Here is a 20,270-nt window from a genome sequence, read left to right as displayed (position 1 = left end):
GATAGATAGATAGATAGATAGATAGATAGATCCTGTTAGTATGTCCCTCTAGACAACCCTGACTAATACAGGCTACAAGTGTGGCATCCAAAAATGAGACGAGTTCTCATTAGACAAAACCCAAATGCACTATGTTCAGTTCTTTCTACACAGCTCAGAATTAAATTGACAAACAGAAACCCAGCCATAAAACAAACAAAGCAGTATAATGAAGACAGAAAAATCCCTATAAGAATTTGTAGCTGGCAACAGTTAAAAGAACTAAAAAAAAAGACTAGAAGAAAAGATCCGCAGGAATATGGTCATTCTAACCAAATACTTAATGGGCTATCACATGGAAAAAAGATTAGATTCAATCTATGTGGCTTTACAGGACTAACAGGTAGAATTCATAGGCGGGATTAATTCCATAGATATTATGGCACAGTGGTTAAAAACAAACAGCTCTAGAGTTACAGAACTTGGTGAAAGTCCCAGTCCTACCACTAAGGAGCTCAGTAACTTTAAGATGGTTGTATAACTTCTTTATACTTACTTTCGCCACAAATTAGGATAGCAATAATTTCTACTTCATGTGATTACTGAATAATAATGCACAGGAAGCCTCAAGTACAGTGTAGCATGTATTACATGTTCAATAATCTTAGTTGATTTCAAATCTGAAATAGTTTCAGTCTTTGACAACAACAACTAAAAGTATTCTAACACCAAACCTGAAGAAATTCAATAAAGCAACTATTAAGCTGGTGGAGCAAATATTCATCATGGGCTGAGAGTAGGGAACCACTGTGTTAGACAAGCTTGACACATTCGTTCTACTATGTAAAAGGTCAAAGCAACTGCCTAGCAAGAACATACTTTCATTTATGCACATGAGTGTGTAATCTCCATGAGCAGAGACAAAAGGTTAGGCCCAGTCTTCAAAAGGACTGCCCTGAATTACTTGAAGAAAAGGAACTGAGCTAAAGAAGAGATTTTGTCCATTTTCCCCCAAGTCCCTGATTTTTACTACCTGTTTTAGTGTTGTATTCCGCAGCAAAGAAACTCTCTATATTAGTTCCAATTCCTGAAGCATTCTGACTTATTACTTCAAAATGACTGAGTGTTGATTGCCAGAAGTGGCCCCTTGGTAGGCTTGGTGCATTAGGAAATAGTCAAGTGACAAATGATCAGAGAACCTCAGAACTAGAACCTTCAAGACCAAATAGCCCAATGCCAAAAAACACCTAATCAACCAAGAGAAGGGACTGTCTTCTCTTCCCTCCATCCTCCAGAAAGTGGTCCATGGGTTCTCCATTACTGTCATGTTTTATCACCCTGACGGTAAGGAAGGACATAAAACTCTCTTTAAGTTGATTTAAGTTGACTTCTCCTAATAGAAATGGAACATGTATCAATATACAAACTTTTAGAAAAATAATACTAAGAAGAGTTTTCTAGAGAAGGGGGAGAAGTGTGGAAAGGAATAGGGAAAAAGTGAAAGAATATAAAATCAATTTATAAATAACTGCCCTATAAAAGGGAAGAAGATTAAATTGTACATCAAAAAATAAGACCTGTGATGAACTCTGTTGGTATTATGTGCCCTCTGGTATGAAGCAGAGAGAAGGGCGCATAACCTCTAGGGTATTCTCAAAACTTTAACTCCAGTCCAACTTGACAAAAGCATCAGACAGACACACAAGGTACACTCTATAAAATACCTAGCTAGTACTCTTCACAAATATGAAGATCATGAAAAACCAGGGAAGACCAAGACCAGGTCACAGAATAGAGCAGACTAACGAGACACAATGACTAAATGTAACAAAATATCATGGATGGGATCAGGAACAGGAAAAGGACTTTAGTGGAAAGCTGGTGAAATATGAATGAAGTCTGGAATGTAGTCTCTAGTAATATACAAATGATAACTTCTTAGTTTAGACTAATGTCCCCAGTGAGATGCAAACAACAGGGGAAAGAGAGCAGAAGAGAATTCTCTGTATGCCTTCGCAACTCTTCTGTAGAGCTAAATTTATTCAAATGTTACAGTCTATAGAGATTATTTGATCATTAAAGAAATTTTACTCACATAAGAAAAAGCTGCACTGCTTCTGTTAATATCAATCTATAGTATGGTGCCTATTGAAAAATGGTTGTTTACCAGGTTTTAAATAACCCTCTGGAAATTGTTTGTTAAAACTTAGTTTCCTTTGTTCACATGTGAGGTAATGTGACACAGACAAAAGAACATTTCACTATGGAACTTTGTTGCCACAGTCAAAAAAATTGGAGGAGTTGTACTAGATTTACTTTTAATTGCCTACCAGCTGTAAAATATTATGATTCACTTGAACAAATCATAGCATGAGTATAAAAAACAAAAATCTTTTCAAATTAATTTGAGAATATCATTTGTCTGGCAGAGGCAAGAGGAACTGAGGTGCAGCTGAACTGTTGATATGCTATTGTTTCTTCACCTTATCTAAAAAGTAACAATAAGGGAGGGTGCTCTGGAAACTTGGCAGGGGAGTCTGGAAATGCTGGGATGGTGATTCTGGAAGGCAAATCTATGAAACAGCAACGGCTTTTAAGCCAAAAGGAATGGGGGAAATATATTCACGCAGAGAGTGGCCTAAGGCGAGAGCTATAAAGACAAGCTATGCAAAAGGATGAGGCATCTGGTCATGCACTGTCTGCTCCTGTCTGTTAAGAAGGCCAGGGCAGAGGCAAACCCAGCTCAGGGAATTCTCTGGGACTCTGGTAGGATAAAGTTCAATGCATCATGAAAAAAAGGCTGGGGCTTTAAGATAAGAGAGAACCCTGAGTTCCCAATAGGAAAGAACCCTCTTTTTCCAATGATGAATGTAGTAAGATAAATGGTTTAGTCTAAAACAGGAGGTAGAAAATGAGAGTAAACTAGCAAGGATAATGATCTCAAAGACTGGATTACAGGAAAAGCCAGCCTTTCACCAGAAGGATGGAGTGTCTGAAAAAGTGATTCATGCTCTGAACCAGTGCCCAGTGAATAATATGAGACCAAGTATCTGCATATTATTACCTTGTGGGTACAGAGCTGTTACCCCAGGTTCCTTTAGATACTCTAAAATAATCTTTGCAAATTTAAAACAATTCACCTCACTGTGGATTGAAAGAGGAAAACAGGAAAGGCAGTCATGAAGTGTAAATGTTAATCTTTGAAAGATTCATTCTTCCTTGGGGACCTACAGAGGAGCAAGGCTGCCCAGGCTCATGCCTGTGAAGTGTGAGCACCCCTGGGAACCAAGTTTTATCACATGATCCCAGAAAAAGTTTGAGTGTCTCATCCAAAAGCACCTAATGGCTATTTTGGGAGATACAGACAATGGGCAAATTACTACGCCTGGAAAACACAAAAAGAAGAAAATAAAATCCTGCTCTTGAAGAGGCAATCATATACGGGTTGAGTCAAATATGTTTAATGGAAATGTATTATGCCTTTCTATCATAAGGTTAACTACCATTTGTACAATGACTTAAAACACTTTTACATTTATTCTCTGGAAATATGTCAGGGCTCACAAAACCTTGTGTGGTAGTCATCGTTCTTGTTATTAGCCACGTCTACTCCCACTAGCCAATGAAAGATGTCCTCTGAGGCTCAAAGCAGGTAGGTGACCTACTTAAGATAACACAGCCAGCAAGCAGTACAGTCAAAACCTGAACCTCATGCTTTTTCCTGCTACAAATACAGATCTGTTGTCCCGGTTTGCTTTTAGAACTTTTCTCTTCAATGCCCTACAGTTCACCAAAGAGTGTCTAGTGGTGGATGTGGTTGTATTTACCATCACTACTCTGAACTTAATGTGCCTCTTCCACCTGGGGAAGACTGTTTTCCTTCAGTTTAGTAAATTCTCACCCACATTCCTTCACATATTGCCTCTATTCCAGTCTCCCTAGCCTTTCCTTCTAGAATTCAGCGAGACACTGCGGGAACTTCTCAGCCCGTCCTCCAAGCTTTTCATGACTCACCCAAATTTTCCTTCTTTGTATCTCTCTCTGCTGCATTCTGGGTGGTTTCCTCAGATCTCTCCTCCAGAGCACACTAATTCTCTCTTCATCTTTACACAATGTGCTAGCTCATACTTTTCAGAATCTACCTTTTTTTTTTGAGATGGAGTTTCGCTCTTGTTACCCAGGCTGGAGTGCAATGACGTGATCTCGGCTCACCGCAACCTCTGCCTCCTGGGTTCAAGCAATTCTCCCACCTCAGCTTCCTGAGTAGCTGGGATTACAGGCATGCGCCACCATGCCCAGATAATTTTTTGTATTTTTTTTAGTAGAGATGGAGTTTCACCATGTTGACCAGGATGGTCTCGATCTCTTGACCTCGTGATCCACCCACCTCGGCCTCCCAAAGTGCTGGGATTACAGGCAGAATCTACCTTTATTCATACTATCTGTCCTTCCATTAGGGTGTCTCTACCCTCTTATCTTTGAATCATTTCACACACACTTCCTGCATTGTCTCTGGCAGGTTCTTCCTGAATATTAGTAGCCTACATGTCACCTGCACAGTAGCTTCATTCTAAGCCCATCCTCAGTAGAAACTGTTTACTGCAAGAAGACCTCACTTGCCCAGGATTAGGGAAGTATCCCTACTGAGTAGTTTTGCAGATGCTTCCAGTGGGTAATTTGTCTTCCACAGTCAGTCTTATGTGAATTTCTCTACTTGGGGAGAAGTCTGGCTCTCTTATAAAGTGACCAATATAACTCAAAGAACATTTTTTTTGTGCATGTCAGTTTCTCTGCAAGGATCTGAGTCTAGGGGAAATGAAATAGATAAAAAATTCCCATGAGAGATATTGTATATAAAATGCCTATCACAGAGCATAAAACACAGTCAACATTAGTCCAATGCTAACTGTTCCCCTTTTCCATTCAGTAAGCGGCAATCTTGATTTGGACTTGTGGCTCTGAAGAATCCCTCCATCTCTCTCCAGTTTTTAATTCTTTATAAAGGCTGTTTTTCACTTTTATGAGTGAATGCTTATACACTGTTCAAAATAAATGCAATTTTAAAAGTATTTTTAGTATTATAAGTATGTACAAATTATGAAATTGATTTGGACAAGCTTTTAATGACGAGTTTTAGCTTTCTGTGATTCTCTAAAGATTCCATTAATCATTCTTTTGTAGGAGTTGAGTTATCATCAATCTCTTACTAGCTTCAATTTCTCATTTGAGGAAATTAATCAAGCTATTTCTAAAGCTATACTTAGGAGTTCTAAGACAACTGTCAGTTATTACATACCATCAAAACTGCTATTTTAAAAAGTAAGCTAACACATCATTGCCACACTCCTGAAGAGTTTATAAAGATAAATTTAAAAGATAACAATGAAACACTATAACATTTATAATACAGCTGTCACATAAGCACATAAATAAATATTGTTCAGCAGCATTTACTGGCTTGAAAAGTAGCCTTTCACAGTTAATTACTGAAATTTCCTTTTAACAGATAGGCCATTGTCCAGCAAAACAAAAATTGAAACTATTCTTTCATATAAATCCCTTAATATGTAAAACAATGGAAAGATTGTTGAATTTTCAGTGAACATATTTATATCTGAAAGATTCACATTGAGTAAAGTTTTGACATTACTTACTTTGACACACAAAAATAATCCGCCCTCTTAGCTCAAACATTTAAAAAATATGTATTTCTTACCTCTGAACTTCTTAGGAGGGTTGGCAAGGTCCCCGGCCTCTGGGTGCACCACACATCTGTCATCCACTAACCTAGAAGGAAAAGCATGTTTACATTGTTAACATCCTTCTCATATTCATAAATCATAGACTGTACATGGATATTGCATAAATATTTACCAAAAGTTTTATTACCATTCTTCATTAAGTAACTTTTTAACAATCACAGGTCTGTAAAAAGATTTGGTTGTAAAGATATAAAGCCAGGTTTATGAAATTGAAACATAGAAAACATTATTAAGTGGTAGGAAACTAGTTAGATATCTTATGACATGAAACACTGTAGAGCTGTTTAAAGCTACATTAAACAAAATGCACCGGCCTGCAAAATGTTTATAGTATGTTGTAAATGTAGTGGTAATACATCAATAAGATACATATATGCTTAAACACAAACACAGACACACACACACACTTCTACACATACATATAGGAATGGAACACAGACAGCAAAATATTAAGAGTGGTCAGTTTACCCATAGTTTTTATTTTCCTGTCTTTTTTTTCCTGTGTGTATGTATGTTTTACAGGGAATGTGTAAGCTCATGAGATCAGGCTTCTGGAGTGCCCATAGAGTAGGTGGTTATACTACCTATCCTGCATTCAACCTCTGGCTTGGCCACTTTCTAGCTAGGTGACTTCATGTCTCTTTCTTTATACCTAAACAATAAGGATAAAAATACCTACCTCGGCTGGGCGCGGTGGCTCAAGCCTGTAATCCCAGCACTTTGGGAGGCCGAGGTGGGTGGATCACGAGGTCAAGAGATCCAGACCATCCTGGTCAACATGGGGAAACCCCGTCTCTACTAAAAATTACAAAAAGTTAGCTGGGCACGGTGGCGCGTGCCTGTAATCCCAGCTACTCAGGAGGCTGAGGCAGGAGAATTGCCTGAACCCAGGGGGTGGAGGTTGCGGTGAGCCGAGATCACTCCATTGCACTCCAGCCTGGGTAACAAGAGTGAAACTCCGCCTAAAAAAAAAAAAAAAAACCTACCTCACTGCATTGTTAGGAAGATTAAATGACTTGATTTTTTTTTTTTTTTAGACATAGTTTTGCTCTTGTTGCCCAGGCTAGAGTGCAGTGGCACAATCTTGGCTCACTACAACCTCTGCCTTGGGTTCAAGTGATTCTCCTGCCTCAGCCTCCCAAGTAGATGGAGTTACAGGTGCTCGCCACCATGCCCAGCTAGTTTTTGTGTTTTTTAATAAAGACAGGATTTCACCATGTTGGCCAGGCTGGTCTTAAACTCCTGACCTCATGTGATCCACCCACCTTGGCCTCCCAAAGTGCTGGGATTACAGGTGTGAGCCACCGCGCCCAGCCATGACTTGATATTTTTAAAGTGCCTGGTACAAATTTTGGCAGTTTCCATTTAGTGGACAAATAAAATCAAGAATCTTCTGTGTCTTCACATATTCTCTCCTTCTAGAAAAGTGCCTGACACACAACTAGTGCTCAACAAATCTAAGTCAAATGAATAAATTGTCTTTGTAGTTACAACAATGTGTTTAATCTCTCTTAAAATATTTATGAGAAGCCAATTTTTAGGGCAATTTCAAGATAGGGAAGCTGAATCTCTGAACTAAGAGCCAGAAGACATGAATCTCTTGTTCAAAGAAAAAGATCTCTTTGAATACCAGACTCACTAACTTATTTCTCCATTGGTTAAGTGGTGGGAATACCCAAAAATTTTTCCAGAATATTGTGAGAATGTAATTACATGTATTTATTTGAATTCATTTAAAGGGAGATTCCCAAACTTCAATTTTGCAATTAAAAAGAAAAAAGGAAAAGTATTAACCAGATTCACTAGCATGCATCAACTCCAACACAGGAGTTGAACTAGGATGGTTATCCTAATCAAAATAAAACTTTTGGTTCTTCATTTATCTAGTTACTGGAAGCAGACACTTCCTAAGTCAACAGATTTTTCTGTGGGATCCAATTTCTGCAAAACAAAATGCTGATTTGGTCAAGGTGTACAGTTTCTACTTCGATTTTTTTTAATATATCCTTCATTCACACTGGTTTACTAAAATGTGGTTTTACAAGAGCTGCCAGGCATGAAAGAAATTCCTTTTTAGAGTCTAAAAACTGATTTATTAGAAACAGTAAGTCACATTGGCTCAAGAGAAAGCAAACCCAGACTTCTACAATGTCCAACTGTAACACTGAATCTGAAAGGCTCCCATAGTTGTGAGAATATCACCACATAAGATGCAACCAAAAGTGCTGTGGGAAAAGGTCAGCTTTTCTAATTGGTCAACACGTGTTAAGCACTCGAATACAATGATTTAAAAAAAAATCATAGTCTTATTTAGAGCACATACAAATTACATAATGTAAAAATTACAAATGACACTGATATTCTATTCATTCCTTGTACGTGTACATTCCCACAAAAATACAGACTCCTATGAATCCTACTGAGTCCCCACCTGTGTGGACCAGCCATCAAGGTGAATGGGAACTGAAGCTATAAATCAGATGACAGTGTATTTATGTAAACACTAATATCTATCCCCAATTATCTGATAGCCCAGATAAAAGCATAATAATTAGGAGTGACTTTAATTCTAAAAATTTGTCCTATTCCTTATACAAAAATATCTGTGAAAATCACAAAGGCAGTCCTTATACAAAAATGTCTGTGAAAATCACAAATTTAATCCTGAAGACTTAAAGAATTGGGATTGAATTTGAACAGAATGGAAGGGAAAAAAGGATAGGAGGAGGAGGAAGATGCAAGGAGTATGAATCTGTTATAAGACATATATGATCATTGGCATTAAAAGTCAAACAGGATTTTAATGGTAGTTGGAATCCTCTTTGACTTTTAATGCCAAAATCCTGGAACAACTTTTGCAATATCCCCAACAGCCTCTTCTTGAATACTTCCAGGGCCAATGTATTTACCATTTACCATCATTCTGACAGCATATTAGAAATGTGTTTATATGGAGGTGAAATAATGCCTTCCCTTTCCCAGTACTTATCACATTTTCTTACATGTGTTTGCCTAATTGTCTTGAGTGTCAGAATAAATTTTAAGCTCATGAAGTCAGAAATCCATCTTGTTTATCATTATATCCTTGGCATCTACTGGAATGAGGTGCAATAGATGCTAAATAAATATTTGTTAAATAAATAAATGAGTCAATGAATAAATTATATTGGCTTTCCAATTAACTCTCCCTCTTGTTCCCAGTTCCTTCTTCCGGGACTATACAGACTAAGTTTTCTTTTTCTGAGATGAACAAGCTGATTTCTCTCCAGTGCTTCTTCATGTAGATATTTACCAGGAGTTTAGCATCCTTCATACACCCAAGTGCCAGCATCCCCTCACCTGTGATCCTAGAGACTATCCACATGAGTCTAGATGCGTCCCAGTGAGGGCAGTGTACAGAGGACTATTCTGTCCTTCTTTCTGATATTAAACTTACAGAAATGCATCCTACAATTTTAGTAGCTCCTGTGGCAATCAAGGTTCCCCTCTGACTTTTATTGGGTTTATAGTAAACAATAATTCCAAGTCCTTTTCATGTGTACCACTAATAAGCCAGCTTCTCCCACCCACCAGTAGGGCAGTTAAGTTTTATAACCTAAGGACTGGAATTCACAACCAAATAGGGATAAATATAAAGACTGACCTTTGGTCTACAAGAAGAAATCATTTGAAAAACATAGATCTATTCCATCCCTAGTTAATTCATGTAGACCATGTCATGATTTTGCTCATTTTAACCACTCATGATCAGTGTTTCCCAAATTTGGCTGTATCATTTGGGGAGTTAGGGGGAGGAAAAAAAAAAGCTTTCCTTTGTCCAGACCTATAGAATAAAACTTTCTGAGGACAAGGACTGTGTGTTTTAAAAAGCCCTCTAACCTTCTTTAAATGTATTAGGAGTATCTGCTCTGTGTTCCCACAATACTCTAGGCTATCCTCTACCAATAGACTGTATCACAGCCCATTACAATTTTATAATTTCATATAAATATATGCAACATGATTATAAGCTCCAAGAGAGTCAGCCCATTTCTGTCTTGCTCACCATTATAGGGCCATCTTTAAGCATTATGCTTAAAATACAGATGGTGCTAAATAAATAATTGATGAATGATTGAAGTGACATTTAAAATCAGTAATGCTATTTTTGATAGTTAACATAAACATTAAAATAACTAGAAGCAATAAACAGTTGACTAACAGGAGATGGAAGACAGATTTGGAAGTATTCCCCATGTACATTTGTCCTAGAAAATTATCAAAAATGTCACATTCTGAAAAAGGACAAGATAACCTGCTCTAAAAAATAAATACTAAACTTACAGAATAAATAAATACAAAACTTGCAGAAATGCTTCCTACAATTTTAGTAGCTCCTGTGGCAGTCAAGTTTCCCCTCTGACTTTTATTGGGTTTACAGTAAACAATAATTCCAGGTCCTTTTCATGTGTACCACTGATAAGCCAGGTTCTTCCACCCACCAGTAGGGCAGTTAACTTTTATAATCTAAAGACCAGAATTTACAACAAAATAGGGATAAATATAAAGATGGACCTTTGGTCTATTTTATCTTTGTTAAAAATAAAGTATATTTTTATTTATTTTCACAAATGTCAACAGTCAAAAAAATGCAGTTTTCTATGCATTTTCTAGGTTTTTGTTGTTTAAGACACTGTACTGCTGTTCACGTGCAGAAACATAACTGAAATCCATCCTTCCTACCTGGCTTCAGTCTACAGAAATTAACTGAAATCCATCCTTTGAACATATCTTCAAGTTTCTTGATTAAAGCTGTATTTCCCCAATGGGAGATTCTTCTAAGAATTCCAATCGTAATTTTAAATTATCCTCTAGTTTGCAAGATGATTCATAAGTATGTCATATACATTAGTCTTATCTTTCCAATCAAATAGTAACTATGATCTGTCAATCACTGATTGCATGCAGGGTACTGCTCTCTGTATTTATACATATGATCACTAATTACCCAACCATTTTGCAAAACATTTTTCTCTTGCAGATTAGAGAGCTCAAATGATATGGTGGGGATGACAGCTCAAGAGCAAAGCCAAGATTAGGACTCAGATCTACAAGACCAAAGACTTGGCTCCCTCCTTCTGTTCCACTAGGCTGAACTTGTATTCTCTTATATATGCTGCATACTGTTCTCTGCAAGTATACATGCATGGCACAATAACAGAGATGTAGCAGACACTCCAATATTTTTTTACAGAAATGCTAATTGACTTTCATAGATGTCTATTCCAGCTTTAATATCTCATAATTCTATAATTCCATTTTTATAGTATCTAAAATTAAAAAGCAGTATTGTACACCAAAGTATTTCACGAACACCATTAATTTCCATAATGCCTTCCCGATTTCTGCTATACCTAGAAACTCAACACCAAAACATATTAAGGTAAGGAAAGGATGAATTATTAAATGATGTTAGGATAATTAGTTGTCTTTTGGGGGGAAAATGACATAATCCCTCCTTCACATAAAAAGTCACCACATGAATTAAAGTCTCAAATGTGATAAGCAAAACTATGAAACTTTTAGAATATGTGGGTGATGATACTCATGAATAGGAGAGTAGAAAAAAATTATTTAAGCCTGACTAAACAATAAGGACAAAACATAAAAGACCAAAAAGTTTATCGACATTAAAAGTAAGGACTTCCATCCACCCAAGGACAATATAAAGAGACAGAAGAGGCACAAGGCCACTGGTATGCTTGTGCATTTTTGTACAAGCATATTATTTTAAAAAGTGGTAGCATCCAGCAATGGTGGCTCAGGCCTGTAATCCCAACAGTCTGGGAGGCCGAGGTGGGCAAATCATCTGAGGTCAGGAGTTCAAGACTAGCCTGGTCAACATGGTGAAACCCCGTCTCTACAAAAAATACAAAAATTAGCAAGGCATGGTGGCGTGCACCTGTAATTCCAGCTCTTGAGAGGCTGAGACAGGGGAATTGCTTGCACCCAGGCGGCAGAGGTTGCAGTAAGCCAAGATCATGCCACTGCACTCCAGCCTGGGCGACAGAGTGAGACTCTGTCTTTAAAAAAAATAAAATAAATAAGGATGGCAGCACACAAAATCAGTTCTGAAATGTGGTCTATGTTCCACTGTTGAAAAGCCACATACAGTGGCACAACTGCATCTGCCCAGAAGTCATGGTATGTTTGCACAAGAGAACAGCCTGGGCAGCCAACAGAGGCCTTTTTCCTCATTCAAACAAAGAGCCATAAATACTAATAGCATCCCCTTAAGTTACAACTAGGAAGAGATATTTGCTACAAAAGCTTACTTTCAGAAATGAAGAATGTCTAAGAATCAATAAGAAAAAGAAAACCAAACAGAAAAATGCAAACTAGGAAAAGATATTTGCTACAAAAGCTTACTTTCAGAAATGAAGAATGTCTAAGAATCAATAAGAAAAAGAAAACCAAACAGAAAAATGCAAAATAACTCATGAATAAGCCTGAAAAAACACTAATATCTTTTAAAATCTGATCAAATGTTCAATTTCATTTGTAATCAGAAGAAAATTCAAGCCAAATTAAAATCTTACTGCACATCCAACAAATTGGTAAAAAAATAAGGTAGGAAAAATATTAAATGTTATTAAGGTTTTGAATCAATGCAAATTTTCACTCACTGCCACAGGGAGTAGAAATTAGAGCAAGCAATTTGGGAAAAAAATGTGACATTTAAAAGTTGAACATGGGCATACCTTTCCATTCACCATTTATATTTCTAGACATATACATGCTCTACAGAAATCTTACAAACTTGCGTCTGAAGACATTTACAAACAAGGGTGTTCAAAGCAACACTGTTTATGATAGCAACAACTGAAAAAAAACAAGTTTTCATCAATGGTGACATGGATAAAGGGGTTATGACTAAATGAATAATTTGATACAATAGATAACTACCAAAAAAAAGAAAAATCTGTGCTGCATGCAACGACACTAAAAATCTCAAAAACATAAAGTTGAGCTTTAAAAAAAGCAAGTCCAAAAATAATGTTATATAATTCCATTATATAGATGCATATATAGGCCATACTAAACAGCATATATTTTAGGAATACACATGAGGTTAAAAAAATTAACATATAAAATATATGGCTATCAGATTTTTAAGTGGATTTCTAAAAGAAAACAAGTAATTCCTTTGTCTCTAACCCCTCATTATTCCAACAACTACAAAGAAAACGCCACATAACTGATAAAATGTTAGCTCTATTTTTTTCCCTTATGAAGCCAGAAGTGGTATTTCCATCTGGAATACATTAAAAAATAAGCATATTATTTTCCTGATGTTTGTTTACCATGTATATCTGATCTATTTACCACTAAGTGATATAGTTCATTTCTAACAAAATGGCTCTGAAGTACATTTAAATAAAATGAATTTGGGGAAAGAGAGAAGATGGGGCATCCACACTGGACATTACTAAAAGTTTTTAATAGAGAGGGGATTAAGATGGTGGTTAGGTTCATAAGCATCATGAAATTGTCTTTAAAATAACTTTCAGAACTTTATCACAGATAACTTTATCCCTCAACACTGGGGTTTTCACTCTGCTTGACTATATAAATTTCTTCCTCAGCTGCAATCTTCTGGTTTCTCACCTGAACTGTCTCTCCACCCCACCAATCTACCACAGACCCCCACAATCCTGGCATGTCATTCAATATAGGGCCCAGCCCTATAGGGTCCTGTGAGTCCCTTTCTACAGGTGTGGAGACAAGAAACTGTGAAAATAAAAACAAAAAACATAGAGATAGAGAAAAGAGAGTTTGGGCCCAGGGCTCCACTGCCAACCAAAGTGTGGAGTGCAGCACTGGCCCCAAGTGCCTAGAAACTCTGACTTTAATTGAGCACAAAGCAGGAAGCAGGGTAGATACAGTAAGGCAATGGTAGTCAGTGATAGGGTCAGGTAAATTCCATGTCTTGGAGACAGGGGCTCAGGATTTTTAAGCAGCTGAGGGGAGGAGAAAACTGAATGCATCAGCACTTTTCTTCATACTTGTCAAGAATATCAAGGATGTTAAAATTTATGTTACTATTACTAATTCTTATCTTAGAAGAAAGAAAGGAACCAGGTGCGGAAGTGGAACATGAAAGTAGGCATGGAGCGTAACCGCTGAAGCACGGGATCACACAGAGACAATTAAGCCCCCAGATGTCTGCGGGCCTCCCTGACAGCTGCCAGGCCTACCACAAGAGCTTGGAAGAGTGGACTTTTCTCTTAACTCCCCCGAGGAAGGAGACATTTTGGCCATTTTGGACATCTCCTTCCCTAGCTGGCTGAACAGCAGGTGTTTTCACAGCACTGATGCTACTGCAGAGCCGAGGCACCCTCCAGCAGCCCTTATGTGGGTGTGACAGAGGATTAGAGCATCTTGCCTTAAGGTCACCTCTTTCCCAATGCCACTTCAGTTCCATATTTCATGACCTGAGACTTATTACTAAAATTAAAGAATATATGATTGTATATACATATAGTTTTATGATTACATGTGTATAGCTATGTTATTTATGATTATATATAGGAATAACTATGTAACTATATCTCTAATTCTTTTCTAATTCAATATTAATATGAAAACAGACTGAGGCCTCAGACCCTTGCCTCAGCTCTTGCAGGGTTCCCCCCTCCAAAATTCATCTCCCTCCTTCACCTGCATTTAGAAGCAACAGTAGAAGAAAAACCCTGACTTTCTCATCCTTGACCAGCTGTGTTTATGCTACTTACTGAACCTCACTGTGCCGCATTTCTTAAATGGGGCAGCTCCCACAAGTTCCTTGTATTTCTGTGGTTTTTTTGTTTGTTTGCTTCTGTTTTGTGACTAGGGTTGGTTTATCATCCTTCACTAGTGCCCTCTGACATGTGTCATAATTTATACACTATAGTTTGAAAGTTTAAGTGTTTAGCATCTATTTTTTAGAAGCTTACAAATTATTTTATCATTACAAGCTAAATACTAGTACTAAGTGGTTTTGTTCTATTCATTCACTATAGTCTTAGAACACATTATTTTTAAAATGTAGTATCTTGCCATTTAGTAATAGGTACGTTTTTTAACTTAGCTAACACTCATGTTGCCCAAATAAATCGATCACAAGGATGTTAATTCATGTTTGCATGGTAATGAATTTGTCTCATAACCCAGAATAACTTAACAACAAATACAAGGTTCTACAAATGTCTAGTTTCCCACCATATATGGCCTGTACAAGGCCATAAATAATTCAAATCATGCAAAGAAGGAAGTAATTTCATTGCAAAACTTTCTGCCAAAATGTTTCTAACTTATAAATGCAAAACAGATGCAATATACCACATTCAATCATGGCTACACTCATATTTTGCCTGTCTATGATGACAAAAAGAGTTAAGGGCATGTTTGTTTGCCATTTGAAATGTGTGATTTATTTTTTCAACTAATAAAATCTTTTTATAACTTTTTGTTTAAAACACTGTTAATTCTTTTGTTTTACAGAGTCTTAAAACCTTTTTTTAAGCGATTAACTTTCTTTTTTTTAAATTGTACTTTAGGTTCTGGGGTACATGTGCAGATCATGCAGGATTATTGCATAGGTACACACATGGCAAGTTTTTAATGGTTTATAAATTTAAACAAATAAATTTAGCATTATCTCCTCTTTTTAGACATGTCTAATTTCAATAATATTCTTGAATAACACATATTTTGGCTCAAAGATTAAAAGTGTGTTTAATCCCATATATAAGTTTTTCAATCATGCATAGGTTTGTTGCTGCCAATATTTCTAAAACTGGCTTCACTCAAAGTTAGAATTCTGCTTGCTCTTAGGTATTCAAAATATTCCCACTTATTTTTCCATGAAAGACACAATTAACCTATATCTACATATAAATTATAACATAAACATTAATTTGAAGTACTACTAAAAATACTGAATGAATTCATATATTTAAATTTTTTTGGTGAATGCTATCACCCTGATCAAATGCTTTAATATAACTATTAACTACCTTTTCAAACTATGGTTATCACATGACTACAAAGAGAATGCTGTTTCTGACATATGAATCTTTTTATAAATCACTTCAAGAAGTCATCATCTTGTGAAGCAATTATCTTCAGAGTATGGGTACTAATGAAACTAAGGTGGAAAACAACTAAAAGAGTTACACATAGCCTTTCAAAGAGAAACACATCCATCTGACAATGATTTCAGGAGGATTTGCCCGTGTATTTTGAAAGCTTAAAGTCCTAATCCAACCCAAAAAAATAATCATAACTTTTTCTTTGGGGCTTCTCTTTCTACATCTAATAACTTCCTTTTTGTATCCTCTCGACCTTGCCTCCTCAACCTCTTTGAACCCAGTGTTATTAAAAGTCAGTTTGTGAAGCATTGTGTCCTAGCTTGTCCATTACAGTTCTCATGAAAGTCAAAGCATCTGCAAAGTACCCTTCTCAGAATATGAACAGGCATCTCTACCAGTTGAGGTCAATTATTTAGTAGTGGCTGAGTTGACCTAACTACTACCAGTTCTCAATCACCTATGAAGAGCCAGACAATCACTGGTGCTGGTAAAAGTGACTCACTAGGCAAGTTCAGGTTCAGATCTTTACCACTACCACACTGTCATTTCTTTCTGAGTTTACACCACCTTGCTGACACCAATTTGCAGGTGCTCTCAGGAAAAAGGCCATAAAAATCAGTAACCCACCAAGTCCCACTCTCTTTTTCCTAGAACACACATCTCCACCACCCCAGGTTTCTATCTGCTTTTGGTCACTCTCCAGTGCCTACACATAGTTGTTTTTTATATTTTGTCCAGAATTTATAGTTGTGATCAAGAAAAAACTTTCCACTCAAAAAAAAAAAGACCAAAAAAATTTTATAGTTGATACACTTCAGATTAAATTCAAAGAAATATGAACTCAAATATTTTTAAATTACTAATAAGACAAGGAAACAAGTTACTATGCATGAGTCACCAAAAACAACAAACAAATATTGTAATTATCAACTAAAAATATAAAATAACTATGATGAAATGTTTAAAGAAATGAAAGATAAATTTTATTAAAAAGGCAAGGAGGAAGAACACATCAAAAATGGTCAAAGAGCTTGGCATGGTGGTATACCCCTGTAGACCCAGATACTTGGGAGGCTAAGGCAGGGGGATTGCTTGAGCCTGGGCAACAGAGCAAGACCCCATCAATTTAAAAATTATGGCCAGATAGATTTAGCAAAGAATTCCTAGGAATGAAAAATAATTATTGAATAAGTAGGTGGATTTAAGACAGTAAACCAGACACAGCTAATTAATATCTTCAAAGGAAAATTTTAATAATTAATTAGAATGAAGCAGAAGACAACAAGGATAGATAAAAATATGAAAGAAGGTTAAGATATATAAAGGGTAGGATGAGAACGTTATCAGGCATATATAGTTAGCATCCTGGAAAACAGACTGAAGAGAATGAAAGCGAGGCAATATTTGAAGAGATAATGGCTGAGAATGTTCACAGGTAATGAAATATATGAATCCACAGATTTAGAAAATACAACATACTCCATGCAATATATATATTTTAAAACACTAGACACATTGAAAAAAAATACAGGATGGCAAACACAGGAAAGGTCTTTAAAACAGCACAGGAGAAACAAATACATGTGAAGCAATTTGATGGACAGTAAACTTCTCAGAATCCATAATCCAAGCCAGAATAGAATCATTTCTTCAAATTCTAATAGAAAATTTAGCTATCAAGCTAAAACTGTGGCCCCAGAAAAATCTCACTTTTAAAAATAATATAAAATAACAAAATATAAAAGTATTTTATCAAGTAATATAAAAGTATTTTTACATAAACAAAAACAAAGAATTTACCACTAACAGACTTTCCCTTAAAAACCTTCTATGGGATATACTTCAGGCAGAAGAAAAATTATCTTAGTAGAATAATTTGAGTTACAAGCAGAAATTGTGAGGAAAAAAATGGTAAATGTAAATTAATCTAAACAAACATTGTCAGTATAAAAGGATAATAACTAATACATGGGGTTTAAAAAGAACAGCATTAAAATACCATTATAATACCAACAGCAGCATGTAAGTAGAAAGAGGATGATCAGAGTTAACTAGTTCTATGGTTCTGAATTGTACAGGAATGAATTAAAATATCAATGTACTTAATACTTTGTTGAGTAAGTACAGTAAAATGTTTCCTCATCGCAGCTTTATTGAGGAGTTACAATTGGCAAATAAAAATGGTATATAGTTATAGTGTACGATGTGATGTTTTGATATATGTATATACTGTGAAACAACTAAATCAAGCTATCATATCCATTATATCACATACTTTTTTTTTTTTGCAGTGGGAACATTTAAAATCCACTGTCTTAGCAATTTTCAAGTATACAATACATTATTATTAGTTATAGTCACTATGCTGTATGGTAGATCTCCAGAACTTACTTACCTTGTCTAACTGAAACTTTATATCTCCCCTTTCCTCTGCCCCCACAAGCCCCTGGCAACAACCATTCTATGTTTTGCTTCTATGACTTCAATGTTTTTAGATTCCACATGTAAGTGAGACTATCCAGTATATATGCCTTTCTGCACTTAGCTTATTTCACATAGCATAATGTCCTCCACATTCATCCATGATGCTGCAAATGACAAGATTTCCTTCTTTTTCAATGCTAAGTAGCACTCCATGGTGTATATACATGGAGTGATGTATATACTGGTGATGAACACTTAGGCTGATTTCATATCTTGTACACTAGATATAATGCTGAAATGAACATGGGAGTGCAACTATCTCTTCAACATACTGATTTTACAGATTTCATTTCTTTTGGATATATACCCAGCAGTGGGATTGCTAGATCATATGGTAGTTCTAGCCTCAGTTTTTTGAGGAACCTCCAGACTATTTTCCACAAAGTCTATACTAAAGTGTACACAGGCTCACTTTTCTCCACACCCTCCCCAACACTTACTATATCTTGTCTTTTTGATAACAGCCATTCTAATAGGGATAAAGTGATAGCTCATGATGGCTTTAATTTGCATTTACATAATGATTAAAGATGTTCAGCACTTTTCATATACCTGTTGGCCATTTGTATGTTTTCTTTTGAAAAAAACAATGTCTGCTTAGGTCCTTTGTCCATAATAATCATAGTAAATTTAATTTTTTTAACATGCCACTTAAAAGATAGATTTGGGGAGGGCCCAAGAGGCACCTTCCCTCCCAGCCTGCACCCCAAGGCTGCATGTCCTGCCCTGGGCTGCGATTCTGCCAGGGCATACTGAGCCCCAAGATTTAAAAGCATACCTGAGAGGGTCCGGACCAAGAAATCACTGAGATTCCGATAACAGACCTGGGCCAACAATGCCTTGGGGAAGGTGTTCATAATTGAGCTGCTGGAAGCTCTGGCTGGCTGCAGGAGAGCCAGCAAGTGTCCTGCTCTTCAGAAGTGGACTGAAGGGTTTGTTCTGTACAGGTTCAGACCTGAAGGAGTGGGAGCCAATAAGTGAGTCAGAGGTGGGGGTCTTTGTCCAGCAATTCCAAGATCTGATGAAGGACATCACAGCCTTTCCTGTACCCACCATTGCAGCTATGAATGGGTTCACCTTGAGTGGAGGTCTGGAGCTTGCCCTGGCCTGTGATCTCCAAGTGGTAGCTGCCTCGGAAGTCACGGGACTGACTGAGAAACCACTTGATGGCTCCCCCTGGGGGCAGGAGGCACTCAGAGGCTGACATGCTGCTTGGGGGTGGCCCTAGTGAAAGAACTCATCTTCAAAGGCCAACAACTAAGTGGGTACTGAGGCTAGTGAATCATGCTGCGGCCCAAAATGAGGAAGGTGATGTCGCCTATCACTGGGCATGAGCACTGGCCCAGGAGTTCCTGCCCCAGGCCCCCACTGCCATGTAGCTGGGCCAAGTAGCCACTGACCAAGGCATGGACATGAACATTGCATCAGGGATGGCCTCTGAAGGGATATTCTATGCCAGAACATTCCAACCTGGGACTGGCTGGAAACATGGCAGAGAGAAGCAATCCCCAAAATTGTTGGCAAATGACCCCCATTTAACCTTCAGTATGAGAAATGTATACCTTGAACAACAAGATCCAGAAGGAAAATTCGCATCAGGACTGCCCTCATCATTTCACCTCTCTGGGCTTCGGTTCCTTCCTAAGGATGATGATGGACATGATATGACTGGCATGATGCCTGGAACCAAGATGCTAACCATACCACCTACTGCTACCTTCCTTAACATCATCTTAGGGCTGGGTTTGCTCTGGAGAATGCCTGACTCTCTCTACTCAAATGAAGAAGAATTAAAATAGATTCTTCTTGGTCTTTGTATCTTTGGTTGTCAGGCCCTGGCCTCTCTCTCAGTTATCAGGTACTCACTAGAGATGTCAAAAGATTTTAAGATACCCATAGTTCCTTCCTCTGGACAATAGAGATAATAAAGACT

At 37.1% G+C, this 20,270-nt stretch overlaps 1 protein-coding gene and 1 pseudogene across 6 annotated transcripts in view; one reads left to right on the top strand and one right to left on the bottom strand.

Moving 5' to 3' along the window:
• ITPR2 (inositol 1,4,5-trisphosphate receptor type 2) overlaps positions 1 to 20,270 on the bottom strand; it is a 529,604-nt gene that overhangs the window by 478,703 nt on the left and 30,631 nt on the right. For all 6 annotated transcript variants that reach the window (XR_013522736.1, XM_054238248.2, XM_078339073.1 and 3 more), the window contains one exon: positions 5,696 to 5,766. Coding sequence is in view for 1 of the 6 variants with exons in the window: in XM_035256016.3 (XP_035111907.2) it covers positions 5,696 to 5,766 (71 nt within the window). In the remaining 5 variants the exon portion in view is untranslated. Of the gene's footprint in view, positions 1 to 5,695; positions 5,767 to 20,270 lie in introns of those variants that run through there.
• Positions 16,872 to 19,865, top strand: LOC144577731 (enoyl-CoA hydratase domain-containing protein 2, mitochondrial pseudogene; annotated as a pseudogene).

The sequence above is a fragment of the Callithrix jacchus genome, chromosome 9 (genome assembly GCF_049354715.1).
Source record: "Callithrix jacchus isolate 240 chromosome 9, calJac240_pri, whole genome shotgun sequence".
NCBI classification, from domain to species: domain Eukaryota; kingdom Metazoa; phylum Chordata; class Mammalia; order Primates; family Cebidae; genus Callithrix; species Callithrix jacchus.
This window is presented reverse-complemented; position numbering and strand designations above follow the sequence as displayed.